This window comes from Ammodytes marinus (assembly GCF_949987685.1).
Source record: "Ammodytes marinus genome assembly, chromosome: 16".
Taxonomy (NCBI): Eukaryota; Metazoa; Chordata; class Actinopteri; order Uranoscopiformes; family Ammodytidae; genus Ammodytes; species Ammodytes marinus.
In genome coordinates, this window is record NC_137220.1 from 1,233,218 (window position 1) to 1,252,367 (window position 19,150).

A 19,150-nucleotide genomic window follows, 5' to 3' on the forward strand; every position below is an offset into this window, starting at 1 on the left:
GACAAACTTTTACTTATTTGTTTCATCATAACATTGTGCCTTGATCTTGCCTCTTGCTTATATATTTGTCGGTTTCCGGTGCGCACTGTGGGTCAATCGCTCAAAAAGCATGAAGCAAAAACCCAGACGAGATGTACCCTGCATTCCAAATTACATACTTTTTCTTTTTACCGCACTACATACTAAAGCATACTGGCTTCCATAATGCGAAATGCAATTGAATGTGTAGGGTATCTTGGTATTTTTAGCGTACTGCTTTTGGTATGCATGTATTTGGACATCCTAAATCTTTTTCTGCCATACTAAATAGTGGTTGAAGTATGGGTATTGGAACGCAGGGATAGTGTGCATCCAGGTCTTTTCAAGCATGCTGCATCGGACATCCATCAGGACATCCTAAGGTTGCGTTCCGAATCGCATACTTTCTACTATATAGTATGTAGAAAAAAGATTTAGGATGTCCCGATTCTTGTGGCCAGATTTAGGATGGTTAGAAGTACCCGGATGTCCTACTTCATCCGGCCAAGATTGTTAGTGTTGAAAATTGCATCCTATTTTGTCGATTCTGACCCACAATCCAATGCGTCACATTGACGAAGCCTCCATATGAAAACAAACGGGGATGCGACGGATATAAAAGCAAGAGGCAAGATCAAGGCGCAATGTTATGATGAAATAAGAGAGTAAAAGTATGTCCCAATAGTATGCCTACTGCATCATCCTAACTAGATTATTTTTATCGTCGGATGTATGTAGAATAGAAAAAAGAAAGAGTATGCGATTAGGAACGCAACCTAAATCTTTTTCTACCATACTAAACAGCGGGGAAGTATGGGGACTGGAACGCAGGGTGCACTATAGCTATGACAGCAGAGCGCTGGGACTCTGCTGGCCCCTAGTGGTTGGAGTGGAAATTACAGTACGAGTCTCAGGGCTGCAACTCTCAGCTCTTTTAAATCGAGTCTGAAGACTTTTTTGTTTCCATTTTAACCTGCAATTTTCATTTTATTTGCTTCTTTTATTTGCTTTTAAATGTTTTTAAATCGAGTTTTCATTTTATTTGCTTCTTTTATTTGCTTTTAAATGTTTTATAATGTGTTTTATGTATTCTAATCTTGCCCCTGTAAAGCACTTTGAGTGGCCTTGTGTCTGAATTGTGCTATATAAATAAACTTGCCTTGCCTTGCCTTGCCTTGCCTTGCCTCCATCTACTGTCCCTACAGCTCATCTGTAGAATTTAGATTGATTTTGAGTCGACCAGCTTCAGTCCCATATGTTGGACTTTACTTGAGTCTCTTTATACATCTACTGCAAGGCAAGGCAATTTTATTTATACAGCACAATTCAGACACAAGGCCATTCAAAGTGCTTTACAGGGGCACAAAATACATCAAGATTTGACATTAGAAATAGCATTTATGAGATATTAAAAACAAGGGACAAATACAGGCAGAGAAATTGCCAAAGTGAATAATTAATGAATAAACATGACAGGTTAAAAGGGAAACAGAAAAGTAATGTACTACATTTATCTACAGCTTTAGCAAGACAACACATGTGGGGTTGGTAAAATGTGATGTTTAGTTCTAAGGTTAACTCTGTCTTCTGTTAAAAGAAAGACTCCTTACTTGTTATACACCTTTATTTTTAAATATTGCATGAAAACAAATTAGATCAGGTGTTTGAGACAGACACTGGAAAGAGAAAAACCCACGAAAACCTAGAAGAACAAATACATAAAAGTTAAGTAGTTTTTTTTGTTATGAAGAGTAAAAACCAGTCAAACCGTACCGAATACTTAAGGGCTGATAATATATTTCAATATCTCACTGTAGACAAACCAAAACTGTAATAAACCACATAAAAAAAACAGAAACTTAAAAGTTAAAAATATAATATGTTGACATCATAAGTAGCAGAAGAAAGATTGAGCCAAATCTCTTTAAGATGTATTTAAAAAAAGAAGCAATTTCCACCTCAAAGCTTCTATAATTGGCCCTTAAAGCAGAACTAAGCGATATATTTTTGTTAATGTGCGTGTTACAACCCTCTACTTCATACAGCAATCACTTATGAGCAATACCGCACTGCAAAACACATGTTTCTCGGTCACTATTCTCTGGAGTAAGCACAGGGGACAATTTTTCTGGTAACCCAAAACCCTTTAAACCAATCAGGAGGGAGAATGCTACGAAGAGGCAGGTCTCTCTGGCAGTGAACGTAACTCAGTGCATTTACTTAACAGCATTTAAGTACATGTATCTGTTAGTTTCACTTAGTTTGATTAAGTTATTATATTAAAGGCAGATGTTGGGGCGCTCTGGTGGCGTAGTGGATAGAGCGCGTACCATATCGACTCCGGCCTTCGTTGCAGTGGTCACAGGTTCAAATCCAACCCGTGGACCTTTACTGCAGGTCATCCCCCCTATCTCCCTCTGTCTCCCTATTTCAACTCTGTACTATCTAATAAAGCTTGAAAATGCCAAAAAATAATCTTTAAAAAAAAGAAGAAGATGTTAATATAATGAACACAATGTGTTGTTAAAGGTGAAACAACTCAAAGACAAGAAGGGTCTAGTTTTGTCCTCTTGTGCCTGTGAAGTTGTGTAGGTGTGTTCAGCCTAAGCTTAGGGTATGATGTCACGCCATTCCACCCCCAGTTATCCAATCAGGGACGCATGTCGTCGTCCGAGTCATCAGGATCGTCACAGGTAACGCCCACACCGGTGCTCAGCCAGCGCTGCAGGAGAGGGGAGGTTTCTGCAAGGGAAGGATATCATTCTTTATTTTTACACTCTGGAGTGCAGGGTCGGAGGTTGGATCCCCCGTCTCCCCGCCACATGTCCAAGTGTCCCTGGGCAAAGAGACACTGAACCCCAAATTGCTTCCGATGGTTCAGAGAGCACCTTGCATGTCAGCTACTGCCATCGGTGTATGAGTGTGTGTATGAATGGGTGAATGTGGTAAGAAATGTAAAGCGCTTTGGGGCTGAGAAAATCGACTAAAAAGCGCTATATAGGTCAAGTTCATTTACCATTTACATACTGTAATAAAAACAATATTTATTTTCTACAATTTTTTCATGATTCATATTATTTTTCTACTATTTACAACAAGTTGTTTTCAAGTTGATTCCAAAAACAGTCACATTTGACATGCCCACTAGAGGTCACCATCAGATAGGCAGCAGACTTTTGGTCTTTTCAGACTGTCAACAAAAGGGGAAAGATCCTTTTCTATTCAGCCCGTATAGCTCTACGTTTAAGTCTTTCCTCAAACCCCACTTTTACGGTAGAGCTTTTTCAGATTTTTATCTTTTTAGCACTTTGTAACTGTATTTTGAAAAGCGCTGTATAAATAAAGTGTATATTATTATTATATTATCATGAAGATAAGCATTGGTCATTTTGATGGCTTAATTATATTTAATTATCATTCAATCACGTTTTACATTTCAGTTTTAATTAACTAGGCAATATTTTATATTTATTAGGACAATATAATGTACAGTAGGCTTATTATTTTTTACTTTATTGTAGGAGCAAAAATAGGGTAACTTGAATATATTGTGTTTGTGGTGAATGTATAAAGTAGTTTTTCTCACTTGGGTCCTGTTTTTGTTTTTGTTGTTGTCCTTGTTTCCCTTGGCTCCTCTCCCTCCCGGCAGCGGCAGATATGGACAGCGCCGCCATTTTACAGACACTGATTCTCTCCTTGCTGCCTCCCACACCGCTGCCAGGGTTTCTGATTTGCCGGATGCTGCTGCTGATGACCCTCCCGCCCGTCACGTTGCTCCTGCCTGACCCAGATGAGCCAGCTACCCTTCCTCCAGTCCGACTGCTTATCACTTCACTGCTTGCTGCGCGGCTGAGTTTAGACCCGCTCCCTGGGCTGCTGATTCGATTCCCTCCTGTCATGGCAAATCTCCCTGAGCTGTTACTTCTGTGGCTGCCAGATGAGCTGCCCGGGTGGCTGCCACTACCCGCGCCACTTACCCTACCAGCGCTGCCTACACTGCCACTGCGCTTCACAAAACTCCCTGTGCTGAGCCTGCCTGCACTACCAGCACTACCGTACCTAAGTCCACTACTTACGTGGCTACTCGGCGGACTGATGAGTTGATTATATTTTTCAACAACACTGACTCTGTCTGTGCTGCCAACACTACCAACACTACCAACACTAGTCACACTTCCAGTACTTCCAGCATAAACCCTCCACTCCCCACTGCCTAGACTGCCTAGCTTCCGGCTTCCTGGGGGGTTTGTTTCTAGCTGCACAGCCACTGATGGGATTTCGTCACTGTCTGCGTTGGGTAAGCTACAGCTGCCGGCCCAGCTGCTCATACGTCCAGCCCCTCCACCGTACACTCTCAAGTCTCCGCTCCCTTTGCTGTCACACCGCCGTCTCTCTGGTGGGCTTGTAACCATCGTCCGGTTTTCTCTGCTGTATGAGTTGGTTAAGCTTTCACCACCACTAAGACTGCTAGCACGTTGAAGATTGCAACTGTCAACTTTCCACTCTTCTCTTCCTCCAACCCTTTGCAAATCTGGCACGCTAAATGCAGGAGCCACTGATGGGCTTGATGAACTTGTCCTACTTCCAATACTGCCTCCATAAACCATCCATTCTCCACTCCCTCTGCGGCCAAATCGTGTTTCTCGTGTTCCCATTGCAGAGTTGGTGGCCTCTGATGGTCCTTCTTCTTCTTTTCCCTCGCTGGGTAAGTTGTAACCAAGTCTGAGACCAGCACCATAGACCATCCAGTCCTTACCTCCTCTACTGCTGAACTTCCCTGTTTCTGGTTGGCCGGGGAGCGCAGCCCTAGAGAGGCTTTCTTTGCTGCCATAAATCGTCGACTTTCCATTGCCATGCTGGATTCTTCCCTGTACTTCTGCTTTAATGGCAGCTTCTGCATCACCTCTTACTGTACCTGATGAACTAACAGCTGTGCCGCCAAAACTAGCGGCCATACCACTAGCCAAATCACTTTTCCTTGAAACTATACCTCCTGAATTTGTATCCGCACCACAAATGGTAGTTTCTTCATTTGCAGGGACACTACCAGAGCTATCAGATTTAACAAAGACCTTTTCACTGTTACCTGAAACGTTGCCAACCAGCCACTCACTTTTTTTCTGTCCCATCACCTCACTATTCATACTGGGGTTCTCTTTCTGGTCTTCTGAGCCATGTCCTACATTCTGCACATACTTGTTGTCTGCAATGCCAACAGTTTCTGGACCTCCGAACTTCAAACCTCCCAGACTGCTGCTCAGCTGAAGGCTAGTGGCTTGATTGGTTGATCCAGTAGGTTTTGTTATACCATTACTTTCTTCATTATTTTCATCTTTCACTGAAATGCTGACTTTCCCATGTGTGCCCTTTTCTGACAAAGCTTGAAATCTGCTTAATGACGGGGACCGACCTTCTTCTGTTGTTGGTTTCACATATAAATTTGCTTTAGTTAGAATCAAACGTACTTCCTCATCTTCATCTTCTTGCTTTTCACCATTTGGACCAAGAGATGTGTGTGTGTCATTTGGACTTGTATCAGGACTATCTACACACTCTTGATCGGTCACGCTCATCGACACCTCTGTCTTATATGGGTTTGGACATATTTCTCGACTCTTGACTGGCTCTTTTAGACTTTCAGCCATTTTTGACTCTGTGATGCTCAATAATCCTTGTTGGCCTTCTACATTAACCATCTCCTTGTCCGACTGAGTAGGGTTTACATCTTTGTCATTGGCATCATGAAAACTATTCACTACTTTCCCCTCGTTCTCTTCTAATTCTACGATCTTCAAAATTTCAGTTCTTGCAGTTTTACTCTCAAGGTTTTTACTGCTGTCTGGGCCACTGCATGAAGACATTGCAGTGCATGATCCTGTATCTGCACCATCCATGACTTTGTTTGGTTGGCTATTCGATGCATCAGACAAGGCCGAACTCTGATATAATCTGAGGTAAGGTGAAGTTACTTTTTGTACTACAACAACCTTGTCTCCTCCCTTAATTTCTTGTTGTTCTATGTCCTTGTCATCCAACTTGGGCAACTCGTGAGGGATCTTACTCTTAGTTTCCTCGGATTTAAGAATTTGAGATTCAGAGACAACAGATCCTGCAACAACAACTTCTTCTACGTATTTGACGGATTCTTCTGATTTGTCCAAACTCAAAGACACCACCCGTGCATTATCCCGGTTCTCAGTTTGGATGGAGCCCTCAGAAGAATTCATTTGAGCTGAAATTTCTATATCTTTCTTTACCTCTGAAGCGGCTCCTTTGCTGGGGTCAGTTGTGGTCGTGTGTGATCCTTGCTTTACTTCCGGTTCTGCACAAGGAATGGTTTTAGTGATGTTCGTTTTAAGGTTTTTAGACTGTGTGTCAAGAACCAATGTGCTGATTTTTTCTATTGTTTTACTCTCAAAGTTGTCATTGCTGCCTGGGCTACTGCTTGAAGACGTTGCAGTGCATGATCCTGTATCTGCACCATCCATGACTTTGTTTAGTTGGCCATTTGATGCATCGGACAAGGCCGAACTCTGATATAATCTGAGGTAAGGTGAAGTTACTTTTTGTACTACTACAACCTTGTCTTCTACCTTTATTTCTTGTTGCTCTGTGTCCTTGTCATGCATCTTGGGCAACTCATGAGGGACCTTACCCTTAGTCTCCTCGGATTTAAGAATTTGAGTTTCAGTGACAACAGATCCTGTAACAACAACTTTGTCTACAACAGTTTCTGACACAACCTGTGTAAGATCCCGGTTCTCAGTTTGGATGGAGCCCTCAGAGGAATTTATTTGAGCTGAAATCACAGTTTTTGTCTCTTTGTTTGCCTCTGAAGCAGTTTGTTTGATGGGGTATGTTGTGGTCGTATGTGTTTCAAAATGTGATCCTTGCTTTACTTCCGGTTCTGCACAAGGAATGGTTTTAGTGATGTTCGTTTTAAGGTTTTTAGACTGTGTGTCAAGAACCAATGTGCTGATTTTTTCTATCGTTTTACTCTCAAAGTTGTCATTGCTGCCTGGGCTACTGCTTGAAGACATTGCAGTGCATGATCCTGTATCTGCACCATCCATGACTTTGTTTAGTTGGCTATTGGATGCATCAGACAATGCTGTACTCTGATTCAATCTGAGGTAAGGTGAAGTTATTTCACAAGAGACATTAGCTTGAGTCTCAGATTCAGAGACAACAGATGTCGTTACAGAAACTTCTTCTACGTATTCAACAGTTTCTGACACAACCTGTGTAAGATCCCGGTTCTCAGTTTGGATGGAGCCCTCAGAGGAATTCATTTGAGTTATTAAAGTTTTTGTCTCTTTGTTTGCCTCTGAAGCAGTTTGTTTGATGGGGTATGTTGTGGTCGTATGTGTTTCAAAATGTGATCCTTGCTTTACTTCTGCTTCTGCACAAAGAATGGTTGTTGTGATTTCCGTCTCAGTTTTTTCAGCGTATGTGGTAGTTTCTGTCGAAGTAAAAGTGTCTGGTTTTGCCTGAATAGCAGCGATCCTTACAGGGTGTGATTTGGGAACCAGCATGCTGAATCTGTGTGCTGTTTTCATCTCCGGTTTGGAAGTTTCTTTGTCTAAACAAATATTAGTATCAACAATCAATGAGTTCTGCAGAGCACGATCTTCGTCATGGACTTTATCTACCGTCGGGCTGCATGGCCTTTTGATCACTCTGCTAATTCTCATGGATTCCCTTTCTGTCTTTTCAGGAAGAGATCCAAATCTGTTGGCGAATGAGCCGTTCAGATTGACACTGTTAATCGATGATCGTGGGGAGTAATGTGTTTGGCTGCGAACCCAGTTTGACTGCAATGTGTTCACTGGTTTGGATAGCGGGAGGTCTACCAGCGTGTGTCCAAAACTGCAAATCTGGCTTCTTGGGATTCTCTGAACATCCATCGCTCTGAGATTTCTCCTGAAGGCAGAGGGGCTGGATGTACCGCAGAATGATGTGACATTAGTCCAGGAGCTTGAATGAAGACTTGAGACCCTGTGAACAACAGGACAGATGAAACATAACAACAAGAACAGCTGAAATTATGTAGAAAAATGAGACCACAACAAAAACATCTCTGTTATGGGTTCAGAAACATTATCAAAAAATGTATGATTCTATATTATTATAGGACTTCTGTAGTTTGCACAGTCTTCCCCTGAGTCAGAGAACTGCCCAGTCTATTGACCAGTTTAAAACATTGCTGAAGACTCACTTTTTTGCATTGGCCTTTAACGCAAATTAAGCGCTTTTTCTTTTTTTTTTGCTTGGGCCTTTTTGTTATTTGTTGTTTTGCATTGTTTCTTTTGTATTTTCTGTTCAGCACTTTGCTCAACTGTTTTTAATTGTGCTATATAAATAAATCTGACTTGACTTGACTTGGCTCTCACCCCTGTCCATCCAGCAGCCTAATGTAGTCTTGTATCTGAGTCTGCAGTCGGCTCTTGATGTCCAGCAGGTTCTGATGTTCTGCTACCTGATGTTCTGAAGCCTGGAACAGTGAGTCCAGGTCTGTGCACAAACCGTCTGCTCTCTGCTCTAGAACCGCAAGCTCCACGACAAAGGACTCGTTCTGATCAAGACCAGCGGCTTCCAACATCATGTTCTGCTCAGACAGACAGACAGACAGACAGACAGACAGACAGACAGACAGACAGGCAGACAGGCAGACAGACAGACAGGCAGGCAGACAGGCGGACGGACGGATGGACAGTGTGAGACAGACAGACAGACAGACAGAGAAACAGACAGACAGACAGAGAAACAAGACAGACAGACATGTAAGTCTTTTTGTCCATGTCAGATACCAGACCAAAGATCAGGGTCTGTATTTAAATACGTAAACACAACATTTACTGGATTCTTTAAAAAACGGGTCTTAAATAGTAAAAAATCATCACTGTTTCCCCAATCACTGTCTCGGGGGTTCTCAATAAATGGACCAGAGGTGAAGGTGCTTGAAAGAAGGCTACTGGAGGGAAAAACTTTATTAAATGTTATTATAAATCAAGTCTTGTGGTTTTATCTTACCTGATCCTGCAGTTGTGTCAGCTCCTGTTCCAGACTGAATGTTGTTCTCCTCAGATGCTCCAACTCGGCCTGGGCAACTTCTGATTCTGCTGGATGGCCCATGGTCACCTGATCGTTCATAATAGTTGAAAATTGTTCATACACAGAACTTTAGAACTGTGGTTACAGAACATTTTAAAAAATACATACTCGCTCATTGACTTAAAGAGGACGTATTATGCTTCTCCATCTTTTCTGACTGATAAATTATGTTACAATGTTGGATAGTCGTGTTTAGCAATGTCAAAGTATCAAATAATAAGGTTGGTTCATTTGGGAGGTGAGCCCTGCAGGCTGTTTGGGTTAACTGTCCAAAATCTCCACTTTGGGCAGAGGTTTCAAAAAGCTCCGGTTGAGATGATTGCGTGTGGACAAATGGCCAAAAACACAGAAAAAGATGCAGTTACCAGAATACCCGTGTTCCCGTGTTACATGGCCTAAATGAATTGTTTTGGATCATATTCACTCATGTTTTGTTTTCTATTTCAAAATAAGAGCATGCCTACCGGGTTGTTGAACCAGCATTGATCCGTGTTTTGGTCGATCAGCGCCACACTCGTCAGTCGCAGGTTGTCCAGCTGCTGGATCAGGTGTGACGGCTCAGCGGTTAACATCTGCACTGCAGGAGCCCCTGAATCCTGGCATCGGAAAACCTGTACATTCTGGACAGGTGGAGAGCAAACGTGAAGTACAGCTGCATCTAAAAAAATCTGCTCTGCATCTGGGGTCGTAATAACATGACCGCTTTAGTCCAAAGGGGGCGCTACAATCAACAACAACACAAAGTTCCCTTTAGCTACTTTAAATTCGGGGGAAAAATTACTTTTAAATTATTGTCTTACTTTTTTTTTTTTTTTTTTTTTTTTTTCCTTGGGAATTATTTGCTTTATTAGACTGTTTAGAGAGATATAAACGTAATGGAGTAAAGAGGGATTTGACATGCAGAGAACAACCCAGGCCTGCTGTGAAGAGGACTGAGACTCTATGGAGGGAGGGGGGTCTAACCACTACACCATGAGCGCTCTTGATATTCTAACTTTTTGAGATGCACCTGTGAGAAGCAGTTTGTCAGGTGAGATTAACTGTTTACCTGTTGGTGTTGCATCTGCAGCTGCATCAGTTCTTGTGTTTGGTCGTTCAGTAAACCGTGCAGCTCTGGAAGTCTGTGCACGTGAAGCTCCTCCTCTTTCATCCTCAGTTTGTTCATCTCCGCTTCCACACACTCGCGACGCTCAATTTCTTTTTCACACCTGTTCACACAGCCGGGAGATGATGGGATACACAAATCAAATTTGATTCAATTAAAAAAACTTTATCAATTCCAACTAGGAGCAATTTGTTATGAGCAGGTTGAAAACACACTAGACTGTGTGTGTGTGTGTGTGTGTGTGTGTGTGTGTGTGTGTGTGTGTGTGTGTGTGTGTGTGTGTGTGTGTGTGTGTGTGTGTGTGTGTGTGTGTGTGTGTGTGTGTGTGTGTGTGTGTGTGTGTGTGTGTGTGTGTGTGTGTGTGTGTGTGTGTGTGTGTGTGTGTGTGTGTGTGTGTGTGTGTTATTGTGTGTACAGAGCAGGAGCACTGGGAGAACACACTAGACTTTAGGGGGCAACAGGGCCAAGGGACATGGACCTTTGTCTAGTGTGAGTGCGCCCTAAAAGGTGTGTGTAAATACCTGAGCCTGAAGTCGCAGACGGTGAGTTCTGTATTGAGCAGATGGAGCTTCAGCTGAGCCTGGTCCGTTAGATATGAACCGATCTATGAGAGAGAGAGAGACAGAGAGAGAGAGAGAGAGAGACAGAGAGAGAGAGAGAGAGAGAGAGAGAGAGAGAGAGAGAGAGAGAGAGAGAGAGACAGAGAGAGACAGAGAGAGAGAAAGAGAGAGACAGAGAGAGAGAGAGAGAGAGAGAAAGAGAGAGACAGAGAGAGAGAGAAAGAGAGAGAGAGAGAGACAGAGAGAGAAAGAGAGAGAGAGACAGAGAGAGAGAGAGAGAGACAGAGAGAGAGAAAGAGAGAGACAGAGAGAGAGAAAGAGAGAGAGAGAGAAAGAGAGAGACAGAGAGAGAGAGAGAGAAAGAGAGAGACAGAGAGAGAGAGAGAGAAAGAGAGAGACAGAGAGAGAGAAAGAGAGAGAGAGAGAAAGAGAGAGAGAGAGACAGAGAGAGAGAGAGAGAGAGAATTTATTTGGAAAGTTTAATTAGTCTGTGGTACCACTTCTTGGGAGTTTTTCTTGTACTATAGCAGTAATAACAGTAGTAGCTGTTAGAGTTGTGGATTGGACTCAAGTCAGATTCAGGTCTTGAAATAAAACAATGAGCTTGACTTACTGAAAGGTGCCGTGTGTAATATCTATAGTATTTTGGCGTCGTATAGTGGTGAGATTTTAGATGTCAACGCTCCCTTGCTAACCCCTTCCCTTTGGGGAAGAATTTACAGAAGCTACGGTGGCCTTCAAGGACAATGAGCTAGTTACCTATATGGAATTATCCACCACTGCCTCAAGTCTTTCCACAATATCAAGTGATGAGGTGAAGATGTATTTAGTTATTTATTCTGTAATACTTCTTCTTGGTCGTCCACTATATATAAATATATATGAACAAATCCCCCTGTTATAACCTTCAGAATAGTGCTACGAATGATTATGGAAAGTTTAGTTGATGAAAGTTCTTTAAAAGTTGAGATAGATAGTTAGATAGATAGTATTGAAATAAAAACTAATGTTGAGATAATGTCCGTTAAAGATAGTTGTATAGGATAAATTATACAGATGCAAAGGGACAAGCTATAGTCAAATAAACACCTAAATGTATATTTAGGACCTTTGATTTATACGAGTATGAAAGAAGACATGTTATATAAGCAAAACCAAAAGACAAAAAATTGAGCATTGCTTGAAAAAAATTTATGTTTTTTCCTGCAGTGTCTTGTCTTAAAGCCATAGTTTATGAATGTGAGTTATCATCTTTATGATCTCGGTGTCTGATCATGAAATACTAGGTTGTAAATGTCAGCCCAGTCTCATGCATGTCAGACTAATCGCAGCTCTTGTGTCATAAGATAAAAAAAACTTCTTCTGTTGTTCGAGGAAATGTTGAAGTTGAAGTTTGATCTTTGACATTTGAATAGAAAACATTTCAAATGTCACGAACACTTGACTCAACCTGCCCGACCTTTTACAGATATGCACGACTTCCTCACAAGTCTTTTTAAACACACACACGCACACACAAACACGCACACACACACACACACACCTGTACTTTGCATGTAGAACTGTCCGGGACTATATCTGTCTGTTGTTGTTTTTATCGAACCTGTTTTGGCCTCAAGGATTTAAAGGGACGTACTGTTAGTCATCAGGCATTTGCTTCATTTCTTTGTTTAGGATAATCTTGTTATTCTTTCTCAGAATATTGTCTCCAGCGATGTTTAAAGCTGCAGTGTGTAGAATTTTGGGTTTTATTTCCTAGCAGATTTTGTAGAAAGTAATTATAATATCCATAAGTACGTTTAATTTAGTGCATAATAGCTGAACATTTTTTTTTCAATTATTTATTTTTCCCTTAGAAAGGGTCTCATATATGTCCATATTTCTGCATATTTTGGACCAAGGCCTAGTGCCGCCATCTTGAAAGTGTCATAGTTGGAATGTCCTCAGGTGCATTGTTTAAAATGTAGAATTGTTCTTGTCCTTGAAGGCCACTGTAGCTTCTGTTATTATTCGAAAGGGTTGGTGTTACCCAGGGAGCGTTGCATTCTAGAACTTTGTAGAACTTTCTTGATGATGTCATATTACACACTGCACCTTTAACCATTGAAGCTACTTTTTCAGCGTGACTTTGCAAACTGCCCATGACTGTTACACTTCTATCTGCACTGTGTCCTTGCTCTACTGTTGTGTCTCAGGTGTTGCTCTCTTCACTTGTGTGTTTTCTCTCTTTTATATTGCATCGTTGTGAGGAGCCTGGGACTTAAGAATTGCATTGCCAACGACTGCTGCTACACACATACACACACACACACACACACACACACACACACACACACACACACACACACACACACACTTAACCACTCTTGAGCACTACAAATAACTTGACTTATAGCTGAACTAACTTCACCTGTTCCTGCAGCATCGATGACGTCGACAGGTTTCCGTCGAGTTCTGTCAGATCTTTGGGAAACTTCTCGTCCAACACTTCCTGGATCTGAAACTCCAGCTTCTCATTGGCCGCCTCCAGAAACTGCACCTACATCGACCAATCAGAGGAGAGGAAGAATTCATCAATTATCAGCTCAGTTTATCTGATTGATTCCCATTTGATACATTTGGCAAATGCATCATTAAATTAACAGTTTAAAACATATTTTATAAGCCTTTTTATTGCCTCTGTGCCAGTGATAGCTGAAGCCTGGATGCATTGTTTTCAGGTGGTCAGTCTGGGTCATTCTTGTGAACGCAATATCTCCAGAACGCTTTGAGGGATTTTCTTCAAACTTTGCACTAATGTCTCTCTCTCTCTCTCTCTCTCTCTCTCTCTCTCTCTCTCTCTCTCTCTCTCTCGTCTCTCTCTCTCTCTCTGTCTCTCCCTCTCTCTCTCTCTCTCACTCTGACTCAAAGATGAACTGAATAGAGTTTGGAGGTCAAAGGTCAAAGGTTACTGTGACCTTCCATATTGTGAGGTCTCAGTGACCTTGTACCATATTGTATCTTCTTAGGAGCTTTACCTTCTTTGGTCCAGTGAACTTTCACCGTCTGGCAATTGTATTGAGGACACTTTCGAGGGCCCTTTCCTTTTTTGGGGGGGCGGGGGGGTTTAATTCTCTATCTGATTTATTATTTGATTTTGGAAACCTGAACATGAGTGCTTTATAGAGGAAAATATTTTAAAAGATTCATACACTTGCTCTGCAAATCTACTAAAACAACAGTTTCAGAAGTTAATCTCTAAATACTAAATCTGCATTGTTCTTTCATTAGTAACAGATTACATCGTTCATTACACAGAACTCTTTTTGACTTAAAATAAAGTTTAATTTCTTTATCTCAGTGAGGCTGAACTCAGTCTAAGCAAAACCCCATTATGAAATCTAAATCTCATTAAACAATAAGAGCGAATAGTTTTCCTTAATTACAATTCCTAAACGTAGATTTTTTTTAATTTTGAAAATTTTAAAGTATAAAATAGATGTAAATAAATAAATCAAGAAATCATAAAACAAATTCAGCACTTTTTCAGTTCATGCAATACTCCCAAAGAAATCTGCAACCTCAAGCATCAATGGGAATTTTGTTTCGTAGTCAAGAGTAGTTTGTTTTGATTACATAGGTACACAACATAAAAAGTTACAAACTCACAAAACATAGGTGCCATCTTAATTTATACATGAAAATTGTCTATACTCAATACTGAAAAAGGTTGAAGCATGTTCTGATTGCACCTACACTTTTTACATTAGGATTATTTTAATTTTAATTTAATTTTAATTTTTCTTCGTAGATCCCTTAGGATATTTATTTATTTATTTATTTTTATAATAATATTTGTAATGATTGGTATTACATTTGAAGTTATGACACAAGACATATCCACATTCATATCCACATATACATGCTTCCCTTCTAATTTGTTAATCAACTTATTTTTCAATATTCTTTTAAAATCTTTATAGTGTTATACAAAATCATTCACAAAAAAATCCATAATTTTTATCTTCTCTTTCATTACTTATAAATCTCGGTTTAATGTTTTTGTGCCTTTTTTTGCTTCATCATTGAGAAAAGTTTTCATATGTATCTCCTACCTGTCACTTTTTACATTATGATTTTATTTTTTTTCATAGGTCCGTCAGACACAACAAAAAATATAGTGCCATACATGATTCGCTTTTATATTTGTTAAGCATCTTCTTTTTCAATTAAAAAAAATCATTAAGGAGTGTTATACAGTTTCACACACAAAGTTTATTTCTCTTCATCATTGAGAAACGTTTTCATGTGTTTCAATTTAAAAAAAAATGCATTATCCATTATCCATTTTCCTTTCCATCCATCTCCTACCATAGAGAAAAGTCTTCATATGTGTCTCCTACCTGTTGCAGGTACCAGGCCAGCCTCTGGTTAAGCTGCTGCATTGTGTCTCTCTCTCTGGACAGGCAGAAGCTTCGGCCGCCGTCTGGTTCCCCGTCAGCGTGAGTCGCTGAGCTGTAAAGTACCGATGGTCCATTCTGAACCCGGTACCCTAAACCCGCCTGGGAAGCCATGTTCTCTCGGTGTAGCTGCCACTGGGTCATCTTAAACTTATCTCACTTATTGTTGTATCTATACAGTATATTCCTTCATCTGGATAGCACTGATTTATCTATCCCAATTTACATGCACTGCACATTTTAAGCATCATTTTCTACTGATGTTAAGTGTTATCTATCTATCCATCCATCTGTCTGTCTATCTATCTATCTATCTATCTATCTATCTATCTATCTATCTATCTATCTATCTATCTATCTATCTATCTATCTATCTATCTATCTATCTATCTATCTATCTATCTATCTATCTATCTATCTATCTATCTATCTATCTATCTATTCTTCTATCTATCTATCTCTCGGTCTGTCTCTCTCTCTATCTACTGTCTATCAAACCCTCTTCCTGCCGTCTAAACTCCCCCGGCCCCTCAGGTGTGTGTCAGGTGTGTGTGTGTCCGATCAGTGATGTGTCAGGACTTGTATAAGCTCCTTCGTAATCCCCACTAACCTTTACATTGTAATATTCAAAACAGGTTGTGTCAGTTTAGCCAATGAGAGATCAGGAGCCGCTGTAAGACTGATATGCAGGTACATCTCAAAACATTTGAATATCTTGGAAAACTTCATTCACAAGTTAAACTTTCAGGGGCTGCTTCGTGGTGTAGTGGTTAGAGCTAAATAAAATGAAAGTTGCAGATTTTTCAGTGGAGGCAAATACTGTGTTTGATTTGTGATTCTTTGATTTTACTTATGCTTTATGTCCCACAAGCCCGGTCTGAGCTGGGAAAGACAGCTTTTAGCTTCAGTGCCCCCGACTCCTGGAACAACTTACAGCAACAAATTAAACTAAATACCTTCATATCCTTTAACCAATTTAAACAAACTATCTTAAATCTGCCTAACTCTACCTGTAACTGTTTTAATTAGACTATAATGTACTTTCACCCATTTCATTTTAATTGCTGCCACTCTTCACCACTGTGTAAATGTTTCAATTGTTTTTCTCTCTTCACCTGTTGTTGTGTGTTTGATGTATTTGGATTGAATATTGTTTATGTATTGTTGTTTTTCCTTTGAATTTGGTTTGAACTCGACGTCATTGTAAATGAGGTTCACCCCTCAATTGGTCTCTCGAGGATAAATAAAAGTTAAATGAAAAATGAAAAACTTTGCAACTGCATGAGGTGAAACACAAACACAGAAAAAAACTAAGAATGTGTGACAACTAATTATCTGTCATAGTGAAAACAGACAAAACCAAGTCGGTCAAAATGTTGATTCAAACTTTAAACATTCTGGAACCTTTTGAATAAAAAACTATGACTTTCATTTCCACGTCAAACTCATTTAAAGGAGTCGGAGATTCTGGAGAACGTTTGTGGACAAAATCAATTAAAATCTCCTCATGATCTGCTATCTGTCCAGTGTTAATACACAGCCTAGGCTCTGTAAATGGGTATGTAAACAATGGGGGCCCACTGTAGCTAGGAACATGCCCGTTTACAGCTGTGTATTACAGTAGCACCAGATTTTTCTTTTCAGTACACACACACTACATGCAAGTTGCCGATCATGAGGAGATATTCACTGATTTCAACAAAAATTCCCCAGAATCGCTGACTCGTTCTTTAAACAGTGTTAAAACTGTCTGAAAAACTCTCTCAAAAAAAAATAAGAACTGGTTCATTTACACCTCAAACTCATTTAAAGGTGCAGTCAGTGATTCTGGAGAACGCTTGTTGACAAAATAACTTTTTGTCCTGATCAGTGAATATCTCCTCATGATCCACTACCTGTCTGTACTGTGTGAATATCTCCTCATGATCCACTACCTGTCTGTACTGTGTGAATATCTCCTCATGATCCACTACCTGTCTGTACTGTGTGAATATCTCCTCATGATCCGCTACCTGTCTGTACTGTGTGAATATCTCCTCATGATCCACTACCTGTCTGTACTGTGTGAATATCTCCTCATGATCCACTACCTGTCTGTACTGTGTGAATATCTCCTCATGATCCACTACCTGTCTGTACTGTGTGAATATCTCCTCATGATCCACTACCTGTCTGTACTGTGTGAATATCTCCTCATGATCCACTACCTGTCTGTACTGTGTGAATATCTCCTCATGATCCACTACCTGTCTGTACTGTGTGAATATCTCCTCATGATCCACTACCTGTCTGTACTGTGTGAATATCTCCTCATGATCCACTACCTGTCTGTACTGTGTGAATATCTCCTCATGATCCACTACCTGTCTGTACTGTGTGAATATCTCCTCATGATCCGCTACCTGTCTGTACTGTGTGTTGGTGTGTATAAACAGCCCAGCCGGCTCTGTAAACGTGCATGTTACTAGCTTCAGAATCACTGACTACACCTTTAAAGTGTTATTGTCTGCTGAAATGTAATCTATCCGTCACCTGTGTGTGTGTGTGTGTGTGTGTGTGTGTGTGTGTGTGTCTCTGTCTGTCTGTCTACTGTATATCTAACCCTTTACCTACTGTATAAACTCCCCCGGCCCCTCAGGTGTGTGTGTGTGTATGTGTGCCAGGTGTGTGTGTGTGTGTCTGTCAGGTGTGTGTGTGTGTGTGTGTCAGGTGTGTGTGTGTGTGTGTGTGTGTGTGTGTGTGTGTGTGTGTCAGGTGTGTGTGTCCGATCAGTGATGTGTCAGGACTTGAAGGAGCTCAGGTGTAATCTCCACTAACCTTTAAATCAGGATATTTAGAAACAGGTTTTGGCAGGAGTCCAGCCCTTCCCCTGCGGAGTATTTCAGCTTAAAGTTCACAACGCTTGTAAATTCAGAAAGGCAAAATTATAGAGTCTGTCCTCTTCACAGCAGACCCGGGTTGGAATCCAGCCCGGGTCGTTCTCTGCATGTCATTCCCCTCTCTCTCTGTCTGTCTGTCTGTCTGTCTGTCTGTCTGTCTGTCTGTCTGTCTGTCTGTCTGTCTGTCTGTCAGTCCTCTTCACAGCAGACCCGGGTTAGAATCCAGCCCGGGTCGTTCTCTGCATGTCATTCCCCTCTCTGTCTGTCTGTCTGTCTGTCTGTCTGTCTGTCTGTCTGTCTGTCTGTCTGTCTGTCTGTCTGTCTGTCTGTCTGTCTGTCTGTCTGTCTGTCCTCTTCACAGCAGACCCGGGTTAGAATCCAGCCCGGGTCGTTCTCTGCATGTCATTCCCCTCTCTGACACATTTCATCTCTTGTCTGAATAAAGAATTGAAAATGCCACGAAAAAATATGTTAAAAAAGAAAAATAATAATTAAAAAAAGAAAACAAAGAAAGACACGTCAGGTTTTCAAACTAAATCTTAGTTTTATTAAATAATCATAAAACTAATAAACATTTTTTTTCGGTTCATGAAAAACTCCTGAAATATTAAAATCAATATTAAAATGTTTAACTTTTTTTTGCATAGCACTTGGCTACATTTTCTTCCAATATTGCATTGTTGAAAGGAGCCTGGAACTTAAAGGTGCAGTGTGTAATATGACATCATCAAGTAAGTTCGAGAAAGTTCTAGAATGCAACGCTCCCTGGGTAACCCCACCCCTTTCGAATAATAACAGAAGCTACAGTGGCCTTCAAGGACAAGAACAATTCTAAATTTTAAACAATGCACCTGATGACATTCCAACTATGACACTTCCAAAATGGCGTTGACAAGGCCTTGGTCCAAAGTATGGAGAAATATGGACATATATGAGACCCTTTCTAAGGAAAATATTAATAATTCTAAAAAAAAAAATCAGCTATTATGCACTAAATTAAACGTATTTATGGATATTATGATTATTTTCTACAAA

At 40.6% G+C, this 19,150-nt stretch overlaps 1 protein-coding gene across 1 annotated transcript; it reads right to left on the reverse strand.

The window, feature by feature from the left end:
- Positions 1-1,630: 1,630 nt before the first annotated feature.
- On the reverse strand, positions 1,631-15,672 carry LOC307262767 (uncharacterized protein). The gene is made up of 9 exons (XM_080043739.1): positions 15,180-15,672; positions 13,208-13,336; positions 10,759-10,841; positions 10,181-10,340; positions 9,597-9,752; positions 9,052-9,159; positions 8,412-8,626; positions 3,605-8,016; positions 1,631-2,760 (listed from the first exon to the last, which is right to left on the reverse strand). Exons 1-9 carry the CDS (start codon positions 15,378-15,380, stop codon positions 2,669-2,671), a joined length of 5,556 nt encoding a protein of 1,851 aa, XP_079899865.1. The 5' UTR covers positions 15,381-15,672; the 3' UTR covers positions 1,631-2,668.
- Between the last annotated feature and the right edge of the window lie 3,478 nt (positions 15,673-19,150).